General features: G+C 51.8%; 1 protein-coding gene across 1 annotated transcript; it reads left to right on the forward strand.

Moving 5' to 3' along the window:
- Window positions 1–4,537: 4,537 nt before the first annotated feature.
- LOC137454996 (uncharacterized) lies at window positions 4,538–23,091 on the forward strand. The gene is made up of 9 exons (XM_068165484.1): window positions 4,538–4,726; window positions 6,485–6,610; window positions 8,730–8,918; window positions 19,579–19,686; window positions 19,972–20,096; window positions 20,693–20,870; window positions 21,317–21,460; window positions 22,492–22,584; window positions 23,062–23,091. Exons 1-9 carry the CDS (start codon window positions 4,538–4,540, stop codon window positions 23,089–23,091), a joined length of 1,182 nt encoding a protein of 393 aa, XP_068021585.1.
- Window positions 23,092–24,898: the final 1,807 nt, after the last annotated feature.

The raw sequence follows: 24,898 nt of genomic DNA on the forward strand, positions 1-24,898 counted from the left end.
GGCTGATAACACCAAACCGGGAGGAGGAATGGTGCCTAGGCCAGAGGGGCCATGCTGCCATCCTGAGGCAGCTGGACAGATAGGCTGAGAGAGGGACCTCAAGCTATTCAGCAAGGGCAAGTGCCAAGTGTGCTCTGCAGGTGCAGAGCATTGGCACAGGGAGCCTGTGGGGTCTGCACCCTTGGAGATGTTCCACAGCCCTCTGGACGAGGTTTTGGACAATTGGCTGCGGATGGCCCTCCTTGAGCGGTGCCGTGGTGGGATGAGATGACTGCACCCTCCCGGTGACCTCCTGGCCATCCCTAAGTATCTTGTGATTCCGTGGAATGTCTGCCTAGAAGAGGATCCCACCAGCAGCACTGTCATCTTCAGGCAGCCATTGGCAGCTCCACCAAGAAGCTGTGGCCCCTGGAGAGGCATACAGGGAGCGAGCAGGTTGGCATAGCTTCATTGGCTCCCCACAACTGACCCCACATCCTACTGCCACACATTATTGGTTGAACTACTAATATCACACGAGGTTGTTGATGCAGGTGTGCCTCCTGTTATTCCCAGATAGCTCTCTGTGTTTAGAGCTCCCAGTACCTTGCTTTAGTGGCATGCTGCAAGCACAGCACTGTTTTGCTAAACTGGTAGCTACTTCTACACTTGGGCTGAGCATGGCCTACCTCTATGTCAAGCTCTAAGCTTCTATTGCCAGATTGCTCACACCACTTATTGCTATGATTGCCACAGTTCTCTGACTGGAGTAGTGGCCCATGGGGCCCAGATGGGAGTAGGGATATGGTTTGAGGAGGTAGGGGTGGCAGAACCCCCACTCCCTGTGCACCTGAGTGCCACTCAGAAGGGAGAGGGTGCTGGGGGATCAGGAAGGGAGGATTAAGGCTGAGCCTGAGAAGAGCAGGGCTGGGGGAAGCTGTTTCAGTTTGGTTTTGTTGCTGCTCTCCTTTCATTGGCAGCAAATCACAGCAGCCTTGCCCTGGTACCAGCAGTGCATCTCTCCAGGCTGCCCTAAGCTCTCCAGAGCAGCAGTTAGATTCATTCTGCAATCTAAACACAGACAAAGCCTGGGAGTGGAAACAACTTATGGCTTACATCCTCACGCACAAAAGTGACTAACAATAGCCAATAATAACTCATGCAGTGCAGCAATGCTTTTGTTGGGGCTCTTCTGCACTTTCATGTAGGGGCTGCACAACAGAAGCTGCTGTATTCTGTGGATGCTCACAGAGACGCTGTGTGAATAACAAAGGCAGTGTTTTTTCACACCAACCACCTCTTTACTGTTTGAAAGACTCCATTACAGACCCAACACCACCACACCAACCAGACCATGGCACTAAGTTCCACATCCAATCTTCCCTTAAACACCCCCAGGGATGGTGACTCCACCCCCTCCCTGGGCAGCCCATCCCAGTGTCCAGCTCCCCTTTCCATGAGGAAGTGCTTCCTAACATGCAACTGAACCCTCCCCTGGCACAGCTTCAGGCCATGCCCTCTCACCTTGCCCCAAGGTGCCCGACCCCTGCCTTACTGCAACTTCCCTTCAGGTAGTTGTGGAGTGTGATAAGGTCCCCCCTGAGTCTCTTCTTCTCCAGCCTAAACACCCCCAGCTCCCTCAGCCTCTCCTCATCAGACTTTCCCTCCAGTCCCTTTCCCAGCCTCATCACTCTCCTCTGGACCTGCTCCAGCACCTCAAGATCTTTCCTGCCTTAAGAGGCGAGAGGAGAGGAGAGGAGAGGAGAGGAGAGGAGAGGAAGAGGAGAGGGAGAGGAGAGGGAGAGGAGAGGAGAGGAGAGGAGAGGAGAGGGAGAGGAGAGGGAGAGGAGAGGGAGAGGGAGAGGGAGAGGAGAGGAGAGGAGAGGAGAGGAGAGGAGAGGAGAGGAGAGGAGAGGAGAGGAGAGGAGAGGAGAGGAGAGGAGAGGAGAGGAGAGGAGAGGAGAGGAGAGGAGAGGAGAGGAGAGGAGAGGAGAGGAGAGGAGAGGAGAGGAGAGGAGAGGAGAGGAGAGGAGAGGAGAGGAGAGGAGAGGAGAGGAGAGGAGAGGAGAGGAGAGGAGAGGAGAGGAGAGGAGAGGAGAGGAGAGGAGAGGAGAGGAGAGGAGAGGAGAGGAGAGGAGAGGAGAGGAGAGGAGAGGAGAGGAGAGGAGAGGAGAGGAGAGGAGAGACCTTCAAGATAATCGTGTCCAACCTATCATCCAACACCACCTCATCAACTAACCCATGGCACCAAGCACCCTATCAAGTCTCCTCCTGAACACCTGCAATGATGGTGACTCCACCACCTCCCTGGGCAGCACATTCCAATGGGCAATCATTCTCTCTGTGTAGAACTTCCTCCTAACATCCAACCTAAACCTCCCCTGGCACAGCTTGAGACTGTGTCCTCTTGTTCTGGTGCTGGTTGCCTGGGAGAAGAGACCAACCCCCACCTGGCTACAGCCTCCCTTCAGGGAGTTGTAGAGAGCAATAAGGTCACCCCTGAGTCTCCTTCTCTCCAGGCTAAGCAGCCCCAGCTCCCTCCTGTCTAACCCATGTCTCTCAGCACCACATCTCTGCCTCTTTGAACCACCTCCAGGGATGGGAATTCAGCCACCTACACAGGCAGCCTGTGCCAGGCATTGGGAACCCTTCCAGGAAAGAAAATTCCAGTATCTGACCTAAACCTCCCCTGGAGCAGATTAAGTCTGTTTACCCTTGATCCTTGGGAGAAGAGACCAACACCCTGAGATCTGGGACTGCTTCACCCAGTTACAATGCTGCAGCACGTTTCCAGCTGGCACTGGCAGCGCTGGGCCATGTGGCAATGGCAGCACTGGCAGCACTGGCAGCACTGGCAGCACTGGGCCGTGTGTCACTGGCAGCACTGGCAGCACTGGCAGCACTGGCAGCACTGGGCCATGTGTCACTGGCAGCACTGGGCCATGTGTCACTGGCAGCACTGGCAGCACTGGCAGCACTGGGCCATGTGTCACTGGCAGCACTGGCAGCACTGGCAGCACTGGGCCATGTGTCACTGGCAGCACTGGCAGCACTGGCAGCACTGGGCCATGTGGCACTGGCAGCACTGGCAGCACTGGGCCATGTGGCACTGGCAGCACTGGGCCATGTGGCACTGGCAGCACTGGGCCAGGTGTCACTGGCAGCACTGTCAGCACTGGGCCATGTGGCACTGGCAGCACTGGCAGCACTGGGCCATGTGGCACTGGCAGCACTGGGCCATGTGTCACTGGCAGCACTGGCAGCACTGGGCCATGTTTCCAGCTGGCACTGGGGCTCCCATTCTCTCACATCCATCCCATCTCTATTGCCCTCCCTCCATCCCAGTCCCTGTCTCCATCCTGTTCTCCACCTGTTCCACCTCCAGCCCCATCTCCATCCCCTTGCCCACCTGGTCCCCTCCTCTGCCCCTCCAGCCCAGCCTGTCCCTGTCTCCATCCCCTGCTCCCTCCCTGGGGCAGGTCTGGCTCCACAGTGTGCCCAGGCTGGGGCATGTGGCACAGATGCTGCCCATGACCCTTGCCCCCCAGAGGCGTCCTCAGGGAGCAGGAGGCTTCTGGCACAGCTCAGGGGAGCGTCCCCGCCTCAGGCTGTGCTGCAGGGCCTGGCCCTTGCCTGAGCACTGACCTCTGATTGGCTGCCAGGGCACTTGGAGCCCCTGGTTGGCTGCTGGCCACCTGTCTGTCACATACCTTCCCTGCCTCCCGGCTGGGATTGGCTGCCTGGGCCCTGGGGCTCCCTGAGCTCTGGGTTTAGGCCTTTGAGCCTCCAGCTGGGCCTGGGGAGCCTGAGGGCAGGGCTGGGGCAGGGGAGCAGGCTGGGACCCTGGGCAGCAGGCTTTGGGCCTTGAGATGGGCGCTTGGGCAGCAAAGGTGTGGCACTGGAGCGTGGGGGAAAAGCCTGGGCCTCGGGAAATGGCCTTGGGATCCAAAATGCTGTTGTGCCACCTGGAATGGGAGCTCTGGCCCCTGAGCAAAGGGGCTCTGAGGGCAGCTTGGGACCGAGAAACAGATCTCAAACCCTAAAGGTGAAACTGTGGGCCCCAGAACTGGCAGTTTGAAAATGGAAGTTAAGCTTTGGTCCCCGAAATACTGCCTTGGATGCAAGAAATGAGGCTTGGGATGCTGCAAACGAGACTGTGAACTCGGGAGGCGTGCAGCTGGCCTGGAACGGCTCCAGGGCCGAGACTCCAGCACAGTGGAAGCTGCCTCTGGGCTGGCAGGGCAAGCTGAACCCAAACCCTGACACTTCAGTCAGGGGAGAAGAGATCCTTGGCTTTCTTCCAGCAAAGAGCTGAGGAGCTGGTGGAGCTTCCTCCTCAGCTCCTGGAGAGCTCCAGCGAGGGACATCCTCTCTCTTGCCGCCCGGCTGCTCGGCCCTGGGGACAGCGCTGGTGCTGAAGCGGAGAGGCGGCAGGGAGCGGCCCCAGCCGGGCAGCCCGCAGCGGCCGAGCGGCCGGGCGCCAGCCAATCAGCGTGCGGCAAGGGCGCGACAGAGGTTACCAAGGCGACGGCCGGTGGCCCTTTGGGCGAGGAGCAGGATGCCAGGGTCTGAGAGCGGTCGTGGGAGGAGAGAGGTGTCAGGAGATGTGTGCCAGGGTTATCGGGCACAGCTGCAGGGCCTGACACTCAACAGCAAATCTGCCATCACCGAGCTGACTGTCCTGGCAAAGCAGAAGGTGGCCTTTGCCAGCAGCATTGCCTCCCTGGTAGAGGCACAAATGGCCAAGGTTTGGATGTTCCACTGCTTGCTGCTCCTAGCTGTGCTGCTGGGGAGACCAGCTGGGGCAATGGGCTGGGTGGGCTTGGGGCTAGGAGGAAGGGTCTGGGGAGATGTCCTGCTGAGGAGGGTGGGCAGAGCCAGGCAGCAGTGGGCTGAGGGGTGGCAGGAGGAGGAGACAGGGTAAAAGGGGACAAGGAGAGACAGGGAAGAAGGGAGGTGGGAGAGGGCCTGAGAGACTGGAAATGGGATGAGAGAGAGAGGGAGAGGCTCTGGAAGAGACAAGAGGATGGGTGGGATGAGTACAGCTGGGCTTGGACAAGTTGGGTGGAGGGCAGAGAGCAGGGGTTTAGGGTACATGGAGGTGGTGATGGTGAGCTGGTTAATGAGGGGACAAACATGAAGAGGAAGATTTTGACAGCCCAGAGGGCGCTGGGGATTTGGGGCTGGGTTGGCCCCCCAGCTGGGTCATTAACTTTGCCAGACTAACACAGTGTTTCTGTTGTTAATTGTAAATCATAGAATCAATAATGAATAAGGTTGGGAAAGACCTCAAAGATCATCAAGTCCAACCTGTAGATATTGTAAAATCCTGTATGTTTTGTACACATTCATTGCACTCCACTGTAGATTGCAGTTTTGCTTGTAAATACTTCCTTTTGCTTCCAACTGAGTTAGTCTGGCAAAGTTAATGTGGGGGGGAAATTTCAGCCTACCACAGTGGGGATGTAGACAGCAGTCCAGGCAGCCAGGAGGCTCTGGTTGCTGTGGAGGAAGCAGGCAGAGGGAAGCCTGTCTCAGATGGGAACCAGGAGCATAGGGTGAGATGTCAGGGGCTTCTTTCACAGCTAAGCTTAAGTTGCTGCTTCTACTCTCCACCCCATAGGGAGCTGGGGACTGGAGAGAGTGGAACAGCCCCCACATCACCCTCTTCCTGTAGCCAAGTGGTTGGGACTTGCCCCACCAAAAGCTCTGGGAGGTCCGTGTGGCTTGTGAGTGAAGCCCTGTGCCAATATCAGCCACAGTCTGATGGCCTGGCAGGCAGTGGGCAGCAGCCCCTTGCCCTTGCTATTGGCTTTTGCCCTCACATGGAGCCAGAATGCAGCATCTCAAAGATGGTGCCTAAGCCCTTGCCTTTAGCACTACCTGGAGGTTCAGGGTGAGGAAGAAGAAATTCTCCCTGACTGTAGAAACTGCATTAAGGTCCTAATCTGTCATCTGAAAGACATGGGCCAGAGAGAAAGAGGAGGCTTCCTCTGAGCCCAGCCCAGGTGCTTGGTGCCAGCAGCCCCAGCACAGGCTGTGGTTTTACAGCACCTTTTTAAACAAGAGCATTTTTTAAAGGAGAGGCTTCTTTCAACCCCCCTCCCATTTCTGCCAGTCCCCCCAGTGCAGACCTGTCCCAGTGGCTGGCTTTGCCTGGAAGAGAAGACCTCGATATTCCAGCCCTGCTGAGGTCCTTCTGCGATCCTGGAGCAGGTTACATTTGCAGCAGGCTGCACTGCTGAGGTCTGAGTCCTGCTCACAGCACAATGGCAGTGGCACTTGTCACAGAGCCTTCACTGCTGCACCATTCCCCTTCTGCTTGCATCTGAGCATCCATTGGCCAGATTCAGTTTCCCTATCAACAGGAAGTGCCAAGCCCAGACTCTTGGTGTTTGTAGTGGCAAGCCAAAAGAGGTTTCTGAGCCTGGCAATCCCTGGGTTTGCAGTGCTTCAGAGGGGCTCTGGTTGTGCTGAACTTCTCCCTCTCTTCTCATGATTCCAGGCTCCTCCATCGCAGAAGCTTCCTGTCATCTATCTTATGGACTCCATCGTCAAGCATGTGGGAGGAGCCTACCTGCAGGCTTTTGCCCCAAACCTGGTGGAAACCTTTCTCTCTGTCTTTGAGAAGGTCTCTGCACTTCAGAAGAGTTCTGTAAATGAATCTGTGCCTGGGAAATGAGCACTGTGCCCAGGGTTGGGTTTATTGGGTGGCTTTTATAGATCCTTGTCCTGGCTCTGTGCTGGGGGAGACTGCCCCTGCTGCTCTCACACAGGTGAATCATACTGAGATGAAAGATGTAAAGTCTTGGCTTGGGTCATAAGAGTCTGGCATTGTCCTGGACAGTTTGGTTACCCATGGCTCACCTGGGTGGATTTTTGTAATGTACAGATGAGGGAGTTAACAGATTCCTGGTTTAATGTCAGTGAGTAAATAGTCCTTGTGCCAAGAAGAGCCTGAGAATCAGATCCTTGTGGATTTCTGTCCCTCCTGTAGTTGGATTTGTCTCATTTGCTTCAGCTGTGGTGTGTGCAATGAGTGCTGACACTCTGAGGAGCGGCACTGAGAGCTGTTTCTGTCCTAGTGGGCTGGGATTTGAAACTAGTGCTAGAAGGGGAAAAGGCTCTTGGCAGGTGTTGCTATGCTGCAGTGCAAGTGTGTGTGTTGACTTCACTCAGCACTGAGAATGCTGCCAGGTCTTGGAGTCTTAACCAGCTCTAAACCCAGTGCAGTGATTGTGGTGTTCCTTGTGAGACCTGCACATCAAAGTCAGGGTTTGAAGGACTGGACTGGGATGGATTTCAGCTTCTGTGGCTCCCTGTTTGCTGTATGAAAGTGGCATCTGCTCTGGATGAGAGGAATGGAGCTTTGGTGTAATGATCTACCCTTAGGTACCAGTGAGGGTCTAAGTTCCCAGGATGCTTTCTGGATGGTTTCCAGAAGTCAAATGCCTGATGAAAGAGAGACTGCATTGTGATGGGGAGCATAGGAGACTCCAGCTCCTGTGTGCAGTGCAGATGGGGAGGGAGATACTGCCTTGGGTTTTCCCTCTTTACTGGTGACTGTTCTGCTGAACTGTGCATTTGAAGTTGCAGCTGAAGCTTGGCATGACTCATGTGGATAGTTTTCTAGGTTAAGTGCCTGCTGAGCTAACCAGAACTACTTAATTAATGTGTATTAATTAAATGCACAAAGTGGCAGTCACCTTTACTGGCTGGACTGGCCCTGTCGAAAGAAGCAAGCAGAATCCCAGCACTGCCATGGCCATGAGTGTTGTTATCAGTCAGTCCCAGGTCACTCTGCCTTAGTGACCATTCAGACACTTGATGAAGTCAGAACCTTTTGCTTAGCCACTTCTGCTCCTTTAGCAGTGATCAGGATGCTTCTCATGAAAATTGTACGATGCCTCCCCCTTCTCCCCACCCATGGGCTAAGGACGAATTATTTGTGCTGGAGTTCCTGCTCCTCTCCAAAGGCAGCTCCAAACTTTCTAGGCTGTTCTGTGTCTTTCTGTAACATCCCAACAGCACAGCCAAAGCCATCCACACAGTCAGTGCTCAACGGCTGAACTCAGAGACTGGCATTAGGACAGTTGCAGAGATTTTGTCCTCAGGTGGTTTGAGTTCTTGTTTAACTGAACTCTCAAGTTGTGAGATGAAGGAAATGTTACTTTACTGTAACTGCCTGACTTTCCTAAGGTAATCCAAACTGTTTAAAGAAATAAAATGGGCACTGACCCTGCAAGGAGGTTTGGTCTATGACTCACAGAGGGGTCCAACGGTACAGCTGAACTAAACCCGAATTGATGGCGAACAGCCCTCACCTGGCATCTGGTGGGAAAAGGCCTTCAGGGGCTGAAGAGCTGAGCACCAACACTTGCAGCAGTTTCTTTTCTCAGAGGCTCTTGTTTTGCAAGAGTTTTCCACCTTATTTTTTCAAGAGAAATTTGGCAAATGAACTGAGAATTTTGGTCAGGGAAAAGTGGACAGGAAATGCTCAGAAGATGGTCATGGACAATAAAGCCTTCCCATGGCCTTGAAACAGCAATTCCACAGCTGAGCCTCTCTGATGCCCTTGGCATGGGAGTGTGAGCTGCACTGCTGAGAGCTGCTGCGCAGCCAGGCCAGTGTGTTGAGATGCCAAGTGCTGAGAGCAACAGGACAGCCATGCAGCCTTCCTTCTGGCAGCAAAGCTGCAGGCTGTGTGTGGCAGGAGCTGAGGGAGCCCTGGGGTTGTTTTGTTGTTGCAGGTGGACACAGAGACTCGCAAGAGTTTATTCCTCTTGCGCTCAACATGGGACAGAGTTTTCCCCCTGGAGAAGCTGCATGCCCTGGATGTCAGAGTCAAGTCCTTAGATCCTGCTTGGCCAGTGACACCTCTGCCTGCAGCTGGGAGTGCTGCTGGCAGCCCTGTGAGCCCTCAGCCTGCAGCTCCCTCGGTCAGTGTGTGTGCCTGCTGTACGGACAGAGGGTCCCAGAGCAGCCATCCTTGTCTGTAGGCTGCTGGGTGAGAGTGCAGTGCCTCAGGAGTGCAGGGCCTGGGCTGTGGAGGCAGGGCAGAGGCACTCCTGAATGCAGAGCACTGGGGGGGCTTGCTTTGCCTATGTCAAACCTGTGCTCTGGAGGGTGGCCATGGAGGAAGTGCTGTTAGGCGACGTCCCCCTGTCACAGCAGCAAATTGGAGTGGGGGCAAAGGTTTCAAATGAGTTTGGTTCCATTGTGCCTGAAGAGTGCAGCTCCTAACAGCTGCAGAGAGTGAGCTCCAGTGCTGGAGGGTGGCAGCAGGGAAGGGAGCTGGAGTGAGCTGAGCATGGGGGCCGTGGGGGTGTTAGGTTGAGGCTGGGGCTGGGTGACCTTGTTCTAAGCAAAGCAGCTCCAGGGCTCCCTGGCTCCCTCAGTTTTACAGAGAACCACAGGCACCATGACAAGGAGAGAGAGATCCCAGAACATACCCAAGAACGTCCCATCCCCACCTGGGGGTACACCCAAAACCCCCCAGGGCTCTTTCCTCTGCCCCCAACCCAGCCTCAGGCCTGGGCAGGCCAGGGGAGGCAGCTCAGCCATTTCCCTAGGCAGCAGCGGGGGGCGAAAGAGGAAGCCAAGACCCCGCGTGGATATTTTACAGAGGAGCAGAGGACTGTGGGTGAAATACCTGGTTTGCTGTGACCACCCAGTGGGCTGGACCCTTTTGGGACCTCCCAGGTGTGGTCTGTGCAGTGGCATCCGGGCCAGCACCCAGCCTAAACCACCACAGTGGTGACACTTCTCTAGGGGGTCTCAGGCTCTTTGGGACAGTTCTTAGCTGTGCTGGCAGATGCCAGCCATCACTGTGCTTCTGCCTGGGAAGCAGAGCTCTGTGAGGAGTGGAGCTTTATGAGTTCATCTGGGGTGCTTGGACAGTATTTGTTAATTTAAAAGTGTTAAGGATTACACTCAAAATTGAGGCAAAACCAGGTGAATGTGCTGGGGCTTTGTTCTGAACTTCCCTCCAAAGTGATCCCTATGTATGATCTTGCTGCTGCTCAGACAGGAGAGAGAACTTCAGCACAGTCAGAAGCACAGGGTGGAAAACAAAGGAGAGCAAGTGCCAGAAAAGGACCTGTTGAGACACAGCCACCAGCTACACAGTCTCCACAAGGACTAGAGAGGAGAGCACTCAAAAGAAGACTGAGAAGTTTGTCTCCCATTTTGTCATCTCCTAAAGTTAGAAAGAGACATCAGATATGCCCTAAGCAGCCTCAGGTAGAAGAAGACACACAGGCAGCAAGAGGTGGCAGACATTCTTATCAGAGTAACATCAAAGCAGAGGTGCAGGATCAAAGGGCAGTGAACAGAGCCCAGGAAGGCAGTCTCCAAGGAACAGCAAGCCAGCATCCAGAGCGTGCAGCAAACTGGGATGGAGCAACCTCGGGCAAGAGGCGGCAGTCTGGTTGGGGAGAAAATCCAAAGTAAGTTACTGCTTTTGAAACAACTTCTGTGTCAAGTGGGTGGAAATTCTGCTGCTGCCTCCAGGCTTTGGGAGGCAAGGTTCAGGTTGCTAAAGCTGATAACTTGAACTCACTTCTACTGTGAAACGTGGAAGTGCCACACACTTAGATCCTAAGGCGATGCTGAGGTTTGGCCGTGATCAGTTCTAACAATGGAACAGCTCTGGCCTGAAGGACAGAGAAATCCCTGTCTGAAACCTGTCCTTGCTTTCAGCTCACAGCAGGGTGAAGAATACCAAGCACTTGCTGAATGCCCTCACCAAAGACACCAGGAAATATGGCCTGCTGCTGGAAGGATGTTATCACCCCGAGCACCAACGCAGCAGCACTGCTTAGGCCTCAGGTTTGAGGGACCTCCAGGTCAGCCCTTGGGGCCTGTGACAGTCTAATAAGTTTGTCTCTCTCTATGTGAGTCAACAAAGATAAAAGTGATAGCAGAGCCACTGGAAAGAAGGTGGAAAGAATCCTGTCCACCAATCCTGGATGCAAATCAGCTTGTGATTGCATCGTGATAACACGGGACTACAACAATGGACCCAAGGACCCAGCCATCACACCTTTAGGGCAAGATAATCACCACCTGTTTCCTGAGCTTTGTCTGGATGGAGACAGGGTAGACGGAGATTCCCCCCTCCTCCAGCCAGGGTCTTGCCCAAACACACAGATTTCCTGCCACTGGAATTCCTGAGGGACAATATTTGACTACATACCTAAGGACTAAAAAACTGTATAAAAGACTTGAGCAACTACTGGTTTGTAGAGAGAAACACAGGAGAGAAACACAGGAGAGAAACACAGGAGAGAAACAAAGGAGAGAAACAGAGGAGAAAAACGGGGAGAAAAATGGAGATGAAGAAAAACACAGGAGACGGGCCAGGCCGCTGAGAAGCCGGGACAATGCTGCTCCGGAGAACAGAAGCTGCCCGGAGGACCACAGCTCCAGCCCTCTACAGACCCAGGCTGCCCAGAGAATCCTCAGCACCGTTCCTGTATCAACCCAACATCTGCCCAGAGGACCACAGCTGTTCTCCAGCAAAAGCCTCACCACGGTTACTCTACAAACCCAACATCTCCTGCAGCACCTTTCCTCCACAGACTTTAACTGTCCTGGGGGGGATGAGGGGTGTGGTAATATAATTCCTTTCCTCTTCTATCTCTCGTCCCTCTCTCTCTCTCTCTCTTTTCTCTCTTTCCCTTCTTATGTCCACTTTCTCTATTTTCTCCCTCTTCCTTTCTTATGTCCACTTTCTTTATGTAATAAATAGTCTAGCTGTTGATACTTTGGCCTCGTTTGTGCCTTTAATTTCACAACACGGGAATATTTAAAAGAACTGTGTCTCCGGACCGAGACATCTAATGTCTCCGGACCGTGACATTTAAATGGCGTAGTCGGCAGGATTCCCGTGCAGTGAAAAGTATCACAGCAAAATTATTGCATTTCTGAGAACCCCGAAATGTGTGTGTGTGCCTGAGACGTACTTTTAGTACGAAGCGAGAGTGGAGTCCAGATTCGCGTTTCCACTCGCCCGCGAGGGAAGTGGCCGGAGAAGGACGAAGCGAAATTTTCAGAGAGACTGTGTGGGAGTTCTCAAAAGCTTTAAATGTGTGTGCTTTCTCGGGGAAGATTATCCGGGGTACAACTGTTGGTTTTATAGTGTGACCTCCTCGAGAATCCTCTGTACCCTGCTTTAAATTTGTGTGTGCATTCCCGGGGAAGATTATCTGGGGTACAACTGTTGACTTTATAGTGTGACCTCCCCGAGAATTCTCAGTACCCTCTTTTAGGAAACCCAGTGTTGGTGATATTTGTAAAGTGTGGCTTTCCCGAGAAGCCCAGTATTGAAGCAAAAGTTGAGAAACTTCTGCCGGTGTGTGTTCGCTCAGGGAAACAGAGTAACTCTTCCCTAAGAATCACAAGGTTGTTATCCTAGTGTAACAAAAAAAATTTGAGGTACAAAAGCTAAGAAGCTTTTGCAAGTGTGGGTTCACTCAGGGAAATAGTGTGACTTCCTTGAGAAGCCCAAGTTGTTGTTGTTTTTTCTTGTGTGTGACCTCTCCTGGGAAATCTATTGTGCATTTTTTCCTGGAGAAGATTATTTTGGAGTAAGCCTTTTAAAAGTGTACGTTTTTCCAGGGAAGATTTTGCTGGTACAAACAGTGTTTTGATCTGACTTCCCCGCGAAACTTAGTGCCCTATTAAGAAATGCTTTCTGAAACAAAAGAGATGGCCGGGAGTGAGAAGCTTTTTAACCTTTTAGAAGTTCACGGTGCCCGCCCATCTGTACAGGTACTTGACTGGGCCCGTGAAAATTGGCATAATTTCCAGAGTGTGGCTGATAGAATTGTGGCCCTGCAGAAAGATGCACGAGCAAAAGCCGGGAAAGGCAAAGGTTTTATTTGTGCGGTTTTAGGTGCCTGTTTAGCCGCCTCAGTGAAGGAGAAAGATGAATGGCATGAACAGGAGAATATAACTATTTCCTCTTTGCAGGACTTAGTTTCGTCACTACAAAGCCATGTTGCCACTTTGAAAGACGTAGTGGCAGATCTTAAAATTCAATTGGAAAAGGAGAGGAGGCAAAATTCGTATTTGGACTCAAAAGAGGGTGTGAATTACTTGGAGTCTGCCCCTATGTGCCCTCGGGCAGAACTGACAGTGGCTAAGGAAGCTGCTGCGCATATCAGACCTCTCATTAAAACTGAAGTTTTATATGAGGATGGGGAGGTTACCCCCACTATCACAACCAAAGAAACGCCTTTCTCCTACACTGAATTGGCCAAAATTCGTGCAGAATTTGCACGCTCTGCTGAGGAATCTGAGGTGGAATATGTCTGGCGAGTTTCAAAAACTGGAGGTGATCAGATTCTGTTAACAGAAGCTGAAGCCATGGGCTATTGGGGTGATAATGTTTTTCTAACTACAAAAAACAGAAGTGGACCCTGGAGTCTTACGCAAAGAGCTGCCTATTGGGCAGGGGGGTTTGATCCAAAGGAGAGGGGTGAACCCCTAATTCTGCGGGGAGGGATGAATCAGATAATGGAGAATGTGCAAAAAGCTGCATGCCTGCAGATGATATATGAAAGGGAACTAAAACATAATTTTGAATCCCCTCTTTCTATCCTGGTGGATGCAAACAGAATGACTCCTTTGATCAGGGGCCTCTCTGACTTGCTTAAAATAAGAGGTATCCAGCTTCAAAAAGAAATAGCTAATACCCCACTTTCTTCCAGGACATGGCAAGATGTGGGGAGGGAATTATTAGATTATGCTAGGCAGTATAGTGTACCTGAGGAAATGAAAAAACCTCAAACTAGAGGCTTGAGACATGTGAAAATGACTCACCCACCAAGCCCCCAGGGCCAGATGCGCCGTATTCCTAGTAGGCACCTGGCTGGGGGCAGGGAACACTTGAATACCCGGCAATATTGGTGGGGGGTGGGTCGGGAGAAAGGTATTCCAAAAGAAGTGGTTGATGGGGTAGCCACGAGACAATTACGAATCATTGTGCAATGTTGGCCCGAGCCTAAAAAGAGGGCTGAGGTCACTGCTCCCCTCTTGGTGGGACCATTTGATGAGGGGAAGGATATGTCCCCCAGGGCAACTAAGGGCTTCACTTCCCAGCGGTGAATTGGGGGGTGAAGCATGAGTCAGGAGATCACCAAAAAATTGTACTTGGTTTGGAAAAAGGCCTTTGTTTGTGTTTAGCTTGGCTTTGAGAGAACCTGAAACAATCAACGATACTTACAGGCCCATTCAAAGTAATTATCACCTGAGAGGGTGGCTCTGAATGGTAACCTGGAAATACCAGTTTTGTATGTTTCAAGGTTGTGTTTCTTATTTGTGTTTCTTATTTAAGTTCTAATGCTAAATTTAAGTTCTAATGCTGAAGACTACCTGATGTATTGTCAGAAGGACTTGTCTTGCTACAATATGGAAGACTTCTCAAGTTTTGCATCACAGAAGACATCTCTTCAAGGACTGTACTTTCCATAACCCCGCAGACATTCAGATCTGGACTGAAGCTCTCACTTCAATTCCAAACTGAAGGACTGACGGGGTGGGGGGGTATGGGTTTGTTTGTTCTCCTGGCTTCCAGGAGGAACAAGGATGCTTTCACCTTGTGTAATTACCTGGTTTAATTTTGTTATATTTTCTTAGCATTGTCAATCTTGTATAAATCCCTGTTGTATACAGTGATTCAACATGTAGTGTCCAACATGCAGTTTGTGTCTAATGATGGTGTACAACAGATTTGTGCTGTTAGCCAATCAAAACTTATGTCTATTGCAAAAATTGTTTAAAACTTCTTTCCTTCCTTTTCCACTTCTTTCCTTTCTTTCCTTTCTTTCTTCCTTTTATCTTTGATTGACGGGGTGGTGTGACAGTCTAATAAGTTTGTCTCTCTCTATGTGAGTCAACAAAGATAAAAGTGATAGCAGAGCCACTGGAAAGAAGGTGGAAAGAATCCTGTCCACCAATCCTGGATGCAAATCAGCTTGTGATTGCATCGTGATAACACGGGACTACAACAATGGACCCAAGGACCCAGCCATCACACCTTTAGGGCAAGATAATCACCACCTGTTTCCTGAGCTTTGTCTGGATGGAGACAGGGTAGACGGAGATTCCCCCCTCCTCCAGCCAGGGTCTTGCCCAAACACACAGATTTCCTGCCACTGGAATTCCTGAGGGACAATATTTGACTACATACCTAAGGACTAAAAAACTGTATAAAAGACTTGAGCAACTACTGGTTTGTAGAGAGAAACACAGGAGAGAAACACAGGAGAGAAACACAGGAGAGAAACAAAGGAGAGAAACAGAGGAGAAAAACGGGGAGAAAAATGGAGATGAAGAAAAACACAGGAGACGGGCCAGGCCGCTGAGAAGCCGGGACAATGCTGCTCCGGAGAACAGAAGCTGCCCGGAGGACCACAGCTCCAGCCCTCTACAGACCCAGGCTGCCCAGAGAATCCTCAGCACCGTTCCTGTATCAACCCAACATCTGCCCAGAGGACCACAGCTGTTCTCCAGCAAAAGCCTCACCACGGTTACTCTACAAACCCAACATCTCCTGCAGCACCTTTCCTCCACAGACTTTAACTGTCCTGGGGGGGATGAGGGGTGTGGTAATATAATTCCTTTCCTCTTCTATCTCTCGTCCCTCTCTCTCTCTCTCTCTTTTCTCTCTTTCCCTTCTTATGTCCACTTTCTCTATTTTCTCCCTCTTCCTTTCTTATGTCCACTTTCTTTATGTAATAAATAGTCTAGCTGTTGATACTTTGGCCTCGTTTGTGCCTTTAATTTCACAACACGGGAATATTTAAAAGAACTGTGTCTCCGGACCGAGACATCTAATGTCTCCGGACCGTGACAGGGCCCCATGGCCAACCTGGAGGAGGCATCAGGTTTGAGGAGCCACATGGTCAGCCACTGGGGCCACAGGGACTGTCAGGACAATTCAATACAGAGGTACCTCTGAGATTTGATGGACATTGCCAACCAGCCTCTGGATTTGACCTGCCCCTTGGCCTTCAAGGTGCACCTTTTCAAAACATGGCTCCACATGCTCCCTCAAGGCTGGGAATGTCACCATGTGGACAGGGGGGTCCCTTTGTGCAGCATCCTGAGCAGGGCTCCCATCGAGCATCTCACAGGATGCAGCTGCAGAGCACAGCTGGCCCAGGGGCACAGGATTGCCCTCGAAGAGCAGGTGCACAGCACTGGGATGTAACAGCTCCTCAGGGTCCTCAGCATGGAAGCTTCAGGAACACGTCAATGGGAAGTCCTCAGGTAAGAACTGATTGTGTTCCACAGTTTGCTTGGCAGAAATATTTTTGTGTGCACAATTAGCAGGTTTCTTCTTCTGAAAAGTAAAGATTTTCCTGCAAAGCTGCAGACAGAGCCAGTTGTGAGTTCAGACAAATCCTCCTCCCTCACCAGCTCATGGAGACTTTCAGGACATGTGTTGCTGGTCTTTAAGAATCTTTTGTTAAGAGTTGAACCTTTACAGTGGGTTGTAGCTCAGTTGGATGTTTCCCAGGAACTGATAGTGCCATCAGGATTTACAGCCTGGGAACAGACCCAGGCCCTGGGCAGCTTGTGGTGCTTCCATTCACCTGGCACAGAAGGCAATTCTCCACCAAGCTGGAAAGATGACATCAGTGGATCCACAGGACTGATGTTTCCAAGAGCTGTAGAATGAAAGTGGGGCAGCAGCACTCTGTTGTCATCTTGCAGCTGTCACTACTGCTGAGTGGCCTTGTTTAGAGAGACCTCCATGGCTTGGGGAAGCTGAGCATGTCCTGTTCATAAAAGTCTGTTGAGATGCACCAGCAGCTTTCTGAGCTCAGCTGCCCCTGTTGGGAATGCTCTCTTCAGAAGAGGGAAATTGTACCTCAGCTCAGTGACAGCAATGTGATTGCTGTCAGTAGAGAGCATCTGGGGATGCTCACTGAGCACCCAGAGCTCACTGACGGGGCCACAGCAGGGCTCGTGTCCTGCTGGCCTCTAATGGGATCAAACGTAAAGCAATTTGTAACTGCAGGAGGCAAACAACTCAAACCAAAGCTCAGCCTTCTGTGGAGCATGAACTGGTTTGCTGTCTGAAGCTTACTGTAGAGGCTTGCTGAAAACTGCTCCCAAGGTGTTTTTGGTGCAGGGGACACGATTTCAGTTCCTGGATGAGAACTGATGGCAGCTTTTGTAGAATCACCAGTTCCCAAATCCCTTTCTGAGGAGCTTTGTGCTGCTGAGCAGGAGCAGTTCCAAAGGAAAGGCTGTGTTTGGAAACATGACTGAAGGCTGGATAGGCAGAGAGAAAGGTGTTGGTCTGAGATGAACAGACAGGGTTCAATGAAATGTCAGCAAAAGGAGGATATTCTGAAGCTGTTCTGGTAGGAAGTGAAACTAGGGCAGAGGTTCTGCAGCCATTTGTGGACCTTCCAGTACCAAACTGGGATGGCTCACTCCTGGAAGACTAAATCATGTTCTGGAGACACACCTGCAGTTTCAATGGTAACCTTTCAGCAGTAAGTTTATCATCTCATGATGGCACACCAAAGACTGCAATGTTTACTTTCACAGGTTCCTGCCACGTTTGCCCAGCCAGGGCCCTGTGGCCAAGCTCAGCAGTATTGGCCACATCCTGGAAGCCTTGTTCCAAACCCTGCAGGTGTGTAACCAAAAAAAGGAACTTGGAGAATCATGGAATTGTTTCAGCTGCAGAAGACCTCCAAAACCATGGAGTCCAACCACCAGCCTAACACCCCCATGGCCATTAAAGCAGGGTTTTGTAACCCCTCAAGGGAAGGTGAAACCACCACTTGCCTGGGCACCCAGTTTCAGTGCCTGACCATCCTCCAGCGAAGACATTTTCCCAGATAGCAAAATTACACCTCCCATGCTGCAATTTAAGTCCAGCACCCCCAGGTCCTTTTCTGCTGGACAGTTTCAGCCACTCTGTCCCAAGCCTGGAGTGCTCATGGGGCTGTTGTGACCCAAGTGCAGGGCCCAGCACTTGTCCTTGTAACACTTCATCCCATTGGCCTTGGCCTATCAACCCAGGATGCCCAGGTCCCTCTTCAGAGCCTTTCTACCCTCCAACAGATCAACGCTGCCACCCAATTTGGTGTTGTCTGCAGCCACTTTGTAGTGTCCTGCTGTGCTAGGGCTGTGTGGACTAAGTGAAGCCTCCTCAGCAAGAAGGCTATAGGTGTGGTTCTGGCAGTAGCTTCATCTCTTGAGGCCTTCCAATAGTCTTCATGAGCCAGGTGGATTTGGTATGTACTTGTGCCAAAACCCAACAATAATTTCTGTCTGCTTTCCTGGAAAGTACCAGTCTGGGGCCTGGCTGGCATTTGCCAGGGGCTGTGAACATTCCCATTGCAGGAGTGGCTGGCAACAAAGAGCTTCTAGAAAGTCCTCAGTGCTTAAGTGGCCTGGTCCTGCTGAGACCTTGCAGCCTGAACTCAGAAAAATAGGACACTGCAGTGCTCCCTCTTGAGTGGGAATCTGTCCGTGGGCAGGCAGGACAGACAGCAACCTCTAGGTGAATGGTGAGGGAAGGGAAGAAACCAGCCAGAGACTGGGCATGAAGTGGAGAGAGCTGACAATGTGAGATCAAAAGGCAAGGAGCAGAAGGCAGGAGGGAAAGCTCCTTGTGGAAGATGCTGATACAAGCAAAGGCCATTTGTGGTGCTGAGCTTCTGTCTCCTTGCTGTGTTTGCACAGGAGCCCTTCCACTTTCACGTCCTGACAACCACCTGGGACAGCTCCATGTCAAAGAATTGTTTGCTAGGCTGCTGTCAGCAGGGATCCTGCACCTGCCAAACCCTGCTCCCACCTCAGCACGTAGGTAGCTCCAGCATGTTCTACCTGCTCAGTGTGTCCACAGCTGAAATGTAAAGCTTTGCTGAACTCCTGCTTGGTTCATTTAGCTGTAGAGAGCCCCTCACCCTCCTTTTCTCCAGGCTTGAATAATCCCAGGTCCCTGAGCTGCTCTTCTCTAGACCCCTCTCCAACTTCTTGCCCTTCTCTGGACATACCCCAGCCCCTCAATGTCCTCCTTGGGGTGAGGAGCCCAAAACTGACCCCAGTATTTGATGTGTGGCCTCACCAGTGCCCAGTACAGGGGGATGATCACTTCCCTGTTCCTGGTGGCTATACCACTGCTGACCCAGGCCAGGATGCTGGTGGCCTTCTTGGCCACCTGGGCACACCCTGGCTCATCTTCAGCCAGCTGTCCACCAGCACCCCCAGGTCCTTTTCTGGTGGGCAGTTTCAGCCACTCTGCCCCTAGCAGGGAGTGTTCATGGGGTTCTTGTTGCCCAAGTGCAGGACCCAGCACTTTGCCTTTGGAACCTCATTCCATTGGTCCCAGTAGATGATCCAGTCTGCCCAGCTCCCTCTGCAGAGCCTTCCTACCCTCCAGCAGATCAGCACTGCCACTGAACTCAGTGCCATCTGCAAACGTACTGAGGGTGCCTGGATCCCTTCCCCCAGATCATTGCCAAAGACATTAAAGAGAAGTGGCCCTAGTGCTGAGCCCTGGGACACCACTGCTGACTGGCCACCAGCTGGGCTTAACTCCAGTCCCCACCACTCTTTGGCCAGCAGCCAGTTCTTAACCCAGTGAAGCATCCACCCATCCAGGCCATGAGCATCCAGTTTCTCCAGGAGGATGCTGTGGGAGACAGTGTCAAAGGCTTCACTGAAGGCCAGGTAGAGGACACCCACAGCCTGTCCCTCATCCACTCAGCAGTCACCTTGTTGTAGAAGGAGACCAGGGTCATCAAGCAGGATCTGCCCTTCATGAGCCCATGCTGACTGGGCTTGATCTCCTGGTTGCCCCTCATGTGCTGCGTCCTGTGCAGAGCAGCCAGGCGCTCAGTGGTGCCTGAGCTGTGCTGCACTGGCACTCCAGTAGGACCAGGTCACACCTGACTCAAAATAACTCTCAGGAGTCTATCAGCTCTTTCTGATGAGGCACTGAAATGTTGATGAAAGAGATATCTTTATGCTATCTTAGAAGGGAATGAACCATCAGCCCAGCCAGCTGCTGAAGGGAAAGCTGCTGAGCAGCAGGAAGATGTTCCAGACCTCACTGACTTCCAAGTGGAAGAGCTTAGGCAGTGCGTATCGTGTCGTGAGTTACAGAGCGCTGAGCCTGAGGGCAGGGGGAGATCTCCACGGCTGATCCAAGGCAGCTGAGGGCTTGGGGAAGATCAGGCCTCACCTTGTAACCAAGGGGACCTACAGCTTTTGGTGTCAGCCTTGGAGAATTTGAGGGAGCAGAAAGAGGGAAAACTGACCTGGGGAAAGTCCAGGAGCTGCAGGGTGCTCCTGGCTCAGGCAGGCCGTGATGTCCACTGCAGTCAGGGCTTCTCCTTGCTCACTGCTGGGCTCCCCACCTTCATGGGAGCTGGCCAAGCTGAGCCCGAGGCAGCGTCCCTGCTGCGTGCACTGTTGGCTGATCAAGCTGCAGGCATGAAACACAGCCCTGGGGTCTCCTCAGCACTGCTTCCTGTGGGCCCTTGCTTGTGGTATGAATGTTTCAGCTGATGGTGATATGAAAATGAGGGAGAGTGTAGCTCTGTTGTGGGTTCTAACCCCCATGAGATCCATGGCTTTACTCTGCTCTCGTGGGCAGAGAAAGCAATTTGCTGAGGAGCTGCTGCTCCTTTTCTTTCCCAGGCAAAGTGCAGCTTTGGTTTGGTTCTCTCTGCAGGCGTTACAGCAGTGCCATCAATGCTCTGCACACTGGCATCCAGTGTGGCTCCTGTGGGGTGAGGCTGGCCACCTCTCAGGGCTATGCCGAGCACTTGGACTGGCACTATGGACAGAACCGGAGCCGGAAAGCTGCAGGCAGAGCAGCAGCACACAGGCAGTGGTACTGCAGCTCAGCAGTAAGTGATGCAGCCTGGCTCCTGGGGCATCACAGGCCAGGGGCTGCCTCTGTCTGGCCTGGTGCTGTAGGGCTGCAGCTGAAATTTGTATCAGCACAGAGCTGGTCTTGGGCAAACAATGATGGCTGAGATCTCTCCAGTGCCTGTCACAGTGCAGAAGACCATGGCATGCTGGACAAGAAGTAGCTGGAAGATCCTGGCTCTGTTTTCATCTCACTGAGAATGGAATTGCAGGGTTTTTATTGGAAAACAGCTTTGCTGACCTGAGCAAGCTGCTCTGTGCCAGTGCTGCACATGGGGAGCACTCACTCCAGCTTTAATGAAGCAAGATGTGTTAAATACAGTGCTTTTGGGGTGGTGGGGGTTTATTTTTTGCTTGTTTCCTCGTACTTTGCAGTCATTTCTAGCTGTCATTGTCTGAGTGTGAATTACAACTCTCTCCTCAGGAGTGGATTGAATTTGCAGCAGCAGCTGATCTGCAGGAGCCTGCAAAGAGCCAGATCTTCGAAAGAGCTCATGAAGCTCTGCTGAAGGCACGGCAAGCTGCAAAGAAGGACGAGATGCAGAGTGTCCCTGCTGGACCAGCTGAGGTAAGTTTCCACTTCCCTCTCTTAGCCCAGACACAGAGAATCCTCTGAGACTTTAAAGAAGTCTTTCACAGAGTGGCCAGAGGTAGGCAGGAGTCTTGCTCTTGGAGCTCTGCGGAGCCTCTCCACGGGTGCTGTGTTTGTGTGTGCAGTGCTTGTTTCCCACGGGCAGATAGTAGCACAAATCACCTGCAGCTGCACAAGATCTGCACCCCTGGGCATTCCACTACCTGAGCAGAACTGAGAGGGGCAAAGCATGATCATGTACTGAACATTCCCACAGAGGGAATGAGGAGAGCAAATGACTTAGAGCTGGAGCTTTGCTGCTCTAACCATGATTTGGGTTACTGGGGTTTGGTGCTTTGATACAGAATTGTCTTTCTTTGTAGCAGACAGGTTAGCACCTGTCAGATGTCAGATCTGTCTTCCAGGCAACTCAGTCTCAAGTCACCACCAGCTGGGCATTTTGCTAGGTGAATTGATGTAGCAATTAAAGCCAAATGCTGCTGGGATGACAACTGGGTTTAGCATGCTAAGCCCCCAAGCCACGGAGGCCTTTGATTTCATTTTCCAAAGCACCTTTTGTGCTTTCTTCTCCCAGTTGATTCTTTTGCACAGAAGTCCTAAAGCTGTTCACACTTCATCAGAAAGTTCTGCCCTTGATTTGAGACTCCAGGTTAAGAGGAAGAGTGAAGATAATCCACAAAAAGAAACTCAAATGAAAAGATGAAATCCCCTGCACTGGATTGTCTGATATGGCAGGGAAACAGCATCAGGTTGTGAAGTGTTTTGCAGGCACGAGCCTTGGCTAAAAGGTCAAAGCTGACCTTTCTCAGGTGACACCAGTCTCCACAGGCAGGTGATGATGATTTCCGGGGCTGCAAACTCTGCTCAGTGCCCAGCTAAAGATCCTGTGGTAGTCTCAATGCATTTACCCCTAGTTCTGAGACTCCTTTTAGCCTGTTACTAGACTCTTGCAGTTGGGGCGTTGAGGCAATGGTTGCAATAACCACATCCCTCCAAAAACTGTCCAGAGCTGTGAGATTTGCCAAGAGCAGTTCGAGCAGTACTGGGATGATGAAGAGGAAGAGTGGCGCCTGAGAAATGCCATTAGAGTCGATGCCAAGGTAAGCTGCCCTGCCACACAGGGGATGCTCAGCTACAGCACAGGCCCTGAAGAGCCACAGCAAAAGGGGAGGGCCCAGTGCTCTGGCTCTCCTGAAGCATCCCCATGTTACTGCTTCAGGCTCCAAGTGGCATCAATATCTCAGCCTCTGGAAGTTCTTGAGGTCCTGGTACCATCGGTACAGGGCCCTTGTGCTGCAGTGCTGGAAGACAAAGGAATGTCCCTCTAGATGGGGGTGGATGTTGGTTCTATTGTTTCTCCATACAGCTGGGCACAAAGAATTCCCAGCACTCAGCAGACTTCTGTCTGGTCATTCTTCCTAACTAAAGGCCCCCAAAATCCTTTCCCGTGGAGATGTGGCCTGTTCCTGCCACTGTTGATCTGGGCAGATGGGGTGAGCTGTGCAGCTGATGCTGCTTTATTCACAGCTGCTGTCATTTCTTGCTGTCTAGTTAAATGCCTCACAATTCTGTTTCAGATTTACCACCCATCTTGCTACAAGGACTAACATAAGGTAAGTCCTTACCCTTAGAAGCACTTTGCTTCCAGTGTTTCTGCTTGGTCTCTGCCTCTGCAGGGGGAAGGTGCTATCGTGACTGGGCTACCCTTGATTAGACAGTGTGGTAAGCTGAGAGCACAGAATAAGCTGAGAAGGATTTCTTGCTGTGATGCACCCTGGCAGGTCCTGTGTCCTCCGGGACTACAGCAAAGCCATGGTTTGAAAGCAGGTCCTGCAGTGATTGCTGGGCAAGCTGTGTGAGCTTAGGAAGTGGCAGCAGTGGAGCACCAATGGCTGTTGGGGTGTGGGACATCTGTAAGGCTTTGGGAGTTCCAGTTCCCCTGGGGACAGCAGCTTGTGGTGCTGTGTTAAGCATTTCAGCGCTGCTTGGCCAAAGCCTTTTCAAAGCCATTGTGGAAAACTGATGCTCTTAGAGCATAAATTTGTTTTCATCAGCTCTTGGTAAAGTAGAAGTTTGTGTTTTGAGGGCCTGATTATAAACATGTTGAGAATGACAGAGAGAGATAGGACAGGAACCTAAAAATGGTCATTTTAAGGCACGCTAATGTGACAGATGAAGGCACAAACCCTGTTGCTGCTGCACAACAGAATCACTTTATTGCCCAAAGCAATAGTATTTCTTACCCTGCACATGAACCCCCAGAACCGATAGAAGCCAGCCCTGTACACACAGCTGCAAACAGTCCTCTCTAACACTGGAAAGTGCTCCCTGCCTGGGGGTCTGGCTTTGGCAGAGTGATGCTTTTGGCACTCAGGTGATGTTTTTGTTTTGTTCTTCATAACCAAGTTGGCATCCTGCAGTTCTTCAGCTAGGGAAGGTTTTGTAATCCCATGCCTTCTGCATTAATCTGAGAAGGTTTTGTTGTTTGCAGCAGAGCAGCTGCCACATCTCCCTTCTCTTTGGTTTTTAAAACACCTTGGGCAGTTAAGGCACGACCCCTGCCCCATGGGACAAAGGTGCTGGTCCCTTCCATTCGTTGGAGGTGAGGTCCTTACACATGCCCATGGCATGTTGCCATTGTGGCGGCATCTGATGATTAGAATGGCTTTCTGAGGCAGTGGGGGAAAATGGAGCAGATGAATGGCTTAAAAACTCAGAACAAATGTAGCTTCATCTGACCTTTCTTGTGGGGTGGCTCCTGGGGCACTGCCCTTTCTTTGCCTCTCTAGCACGGTTGCCCAGGTGCCCTGCACGTGTGCCAGGACTGCCCCGCGGCGCCACGGGCTGTGCCCGGAGCCTGTTTGATCCCAGCTTTGCAAGACACAGCGGCAGGTCTCTGCTCTGCTTTCACTTGCAGAGGCGGAGCAGCGCAGCAGATGCCATTTCACACCGCACACCGGTGGCCTGTGTGGCCTGAAGCCACCATGAGTCCAGCAAGAGCACCTTCACTATGTGCATGAGCTCCAAGTGCCCCAGAGCTGCCCTTTGTGTGGCAGCCATCTGCCAGAGTTCATCTGCTCTTAACCTTCTTCCTGGGGAGGGGAGGCAGGCGTTGCCAATTTGCTGTGCTTGTTCCCTAGTGAGTGCAAAGTGTTTCGTCAAGGCAGAGACATTCTGGTGAAAGAGATGCTGTGAAACAGGAGCCTGTTGGAATTTATGAGGGATCACAGCCGTGAGGGCGAGAGCACCAGAAGCATCATTGCCTACTGCTGGAGGTCCAGGCAAAGCTGTGTGTGAGTGAGCAGTCAAATAGGGATGGCATCTGTTCCTTACCAAACGAGCTGGCAATATTAAAAGCTTGAAAAGCTGTCTGTTACTGACTGCCTCGATGAAGTAATTATTAATTCTCCTTAC

This window comes from Melanerpes formicivorus, unplaced genomic scaffold (genome assembly GCF_026170545.1).
Source record: "Melanerpes formicivorus ecotype bairdi unplaced genomic scaffold, bMelFor1.0.p_v2 SCAF_89, whole genome shotgun sequence".
NCBI classification, from domain to species: Eukaryota; Metazoa; Chordata; class Aves; order Piciformes; family Picidae; genus Melanerpes; species Melanerpes formicivorus.

Bases quoted from the DNA above. Each gene is read 5' to 3' on its own strand.
- LOC137454996 (XM_068165484.1), top strand. From the start codon at position 4,538: ATGCCAGGGTCTGAGAGCGGTCGTGGGAGGAGAGAGGTGTCAGGAGAT. The intron at 20,097-20,692 runs GTGCGTATCGTG...TTCTCTCTGCAG, and splicing joins CAAGTGGAAGAGCTTAGGCA to GCGTTACAGCAGTGCCATCA. The intron at 22,585-23,061 runs GTAAGCTGCCCT...ATTCTGTTTCAG, and splicing joins CCATTAGAGTCGATGCCAAG to ATTTACCACCCATCTTGCTA.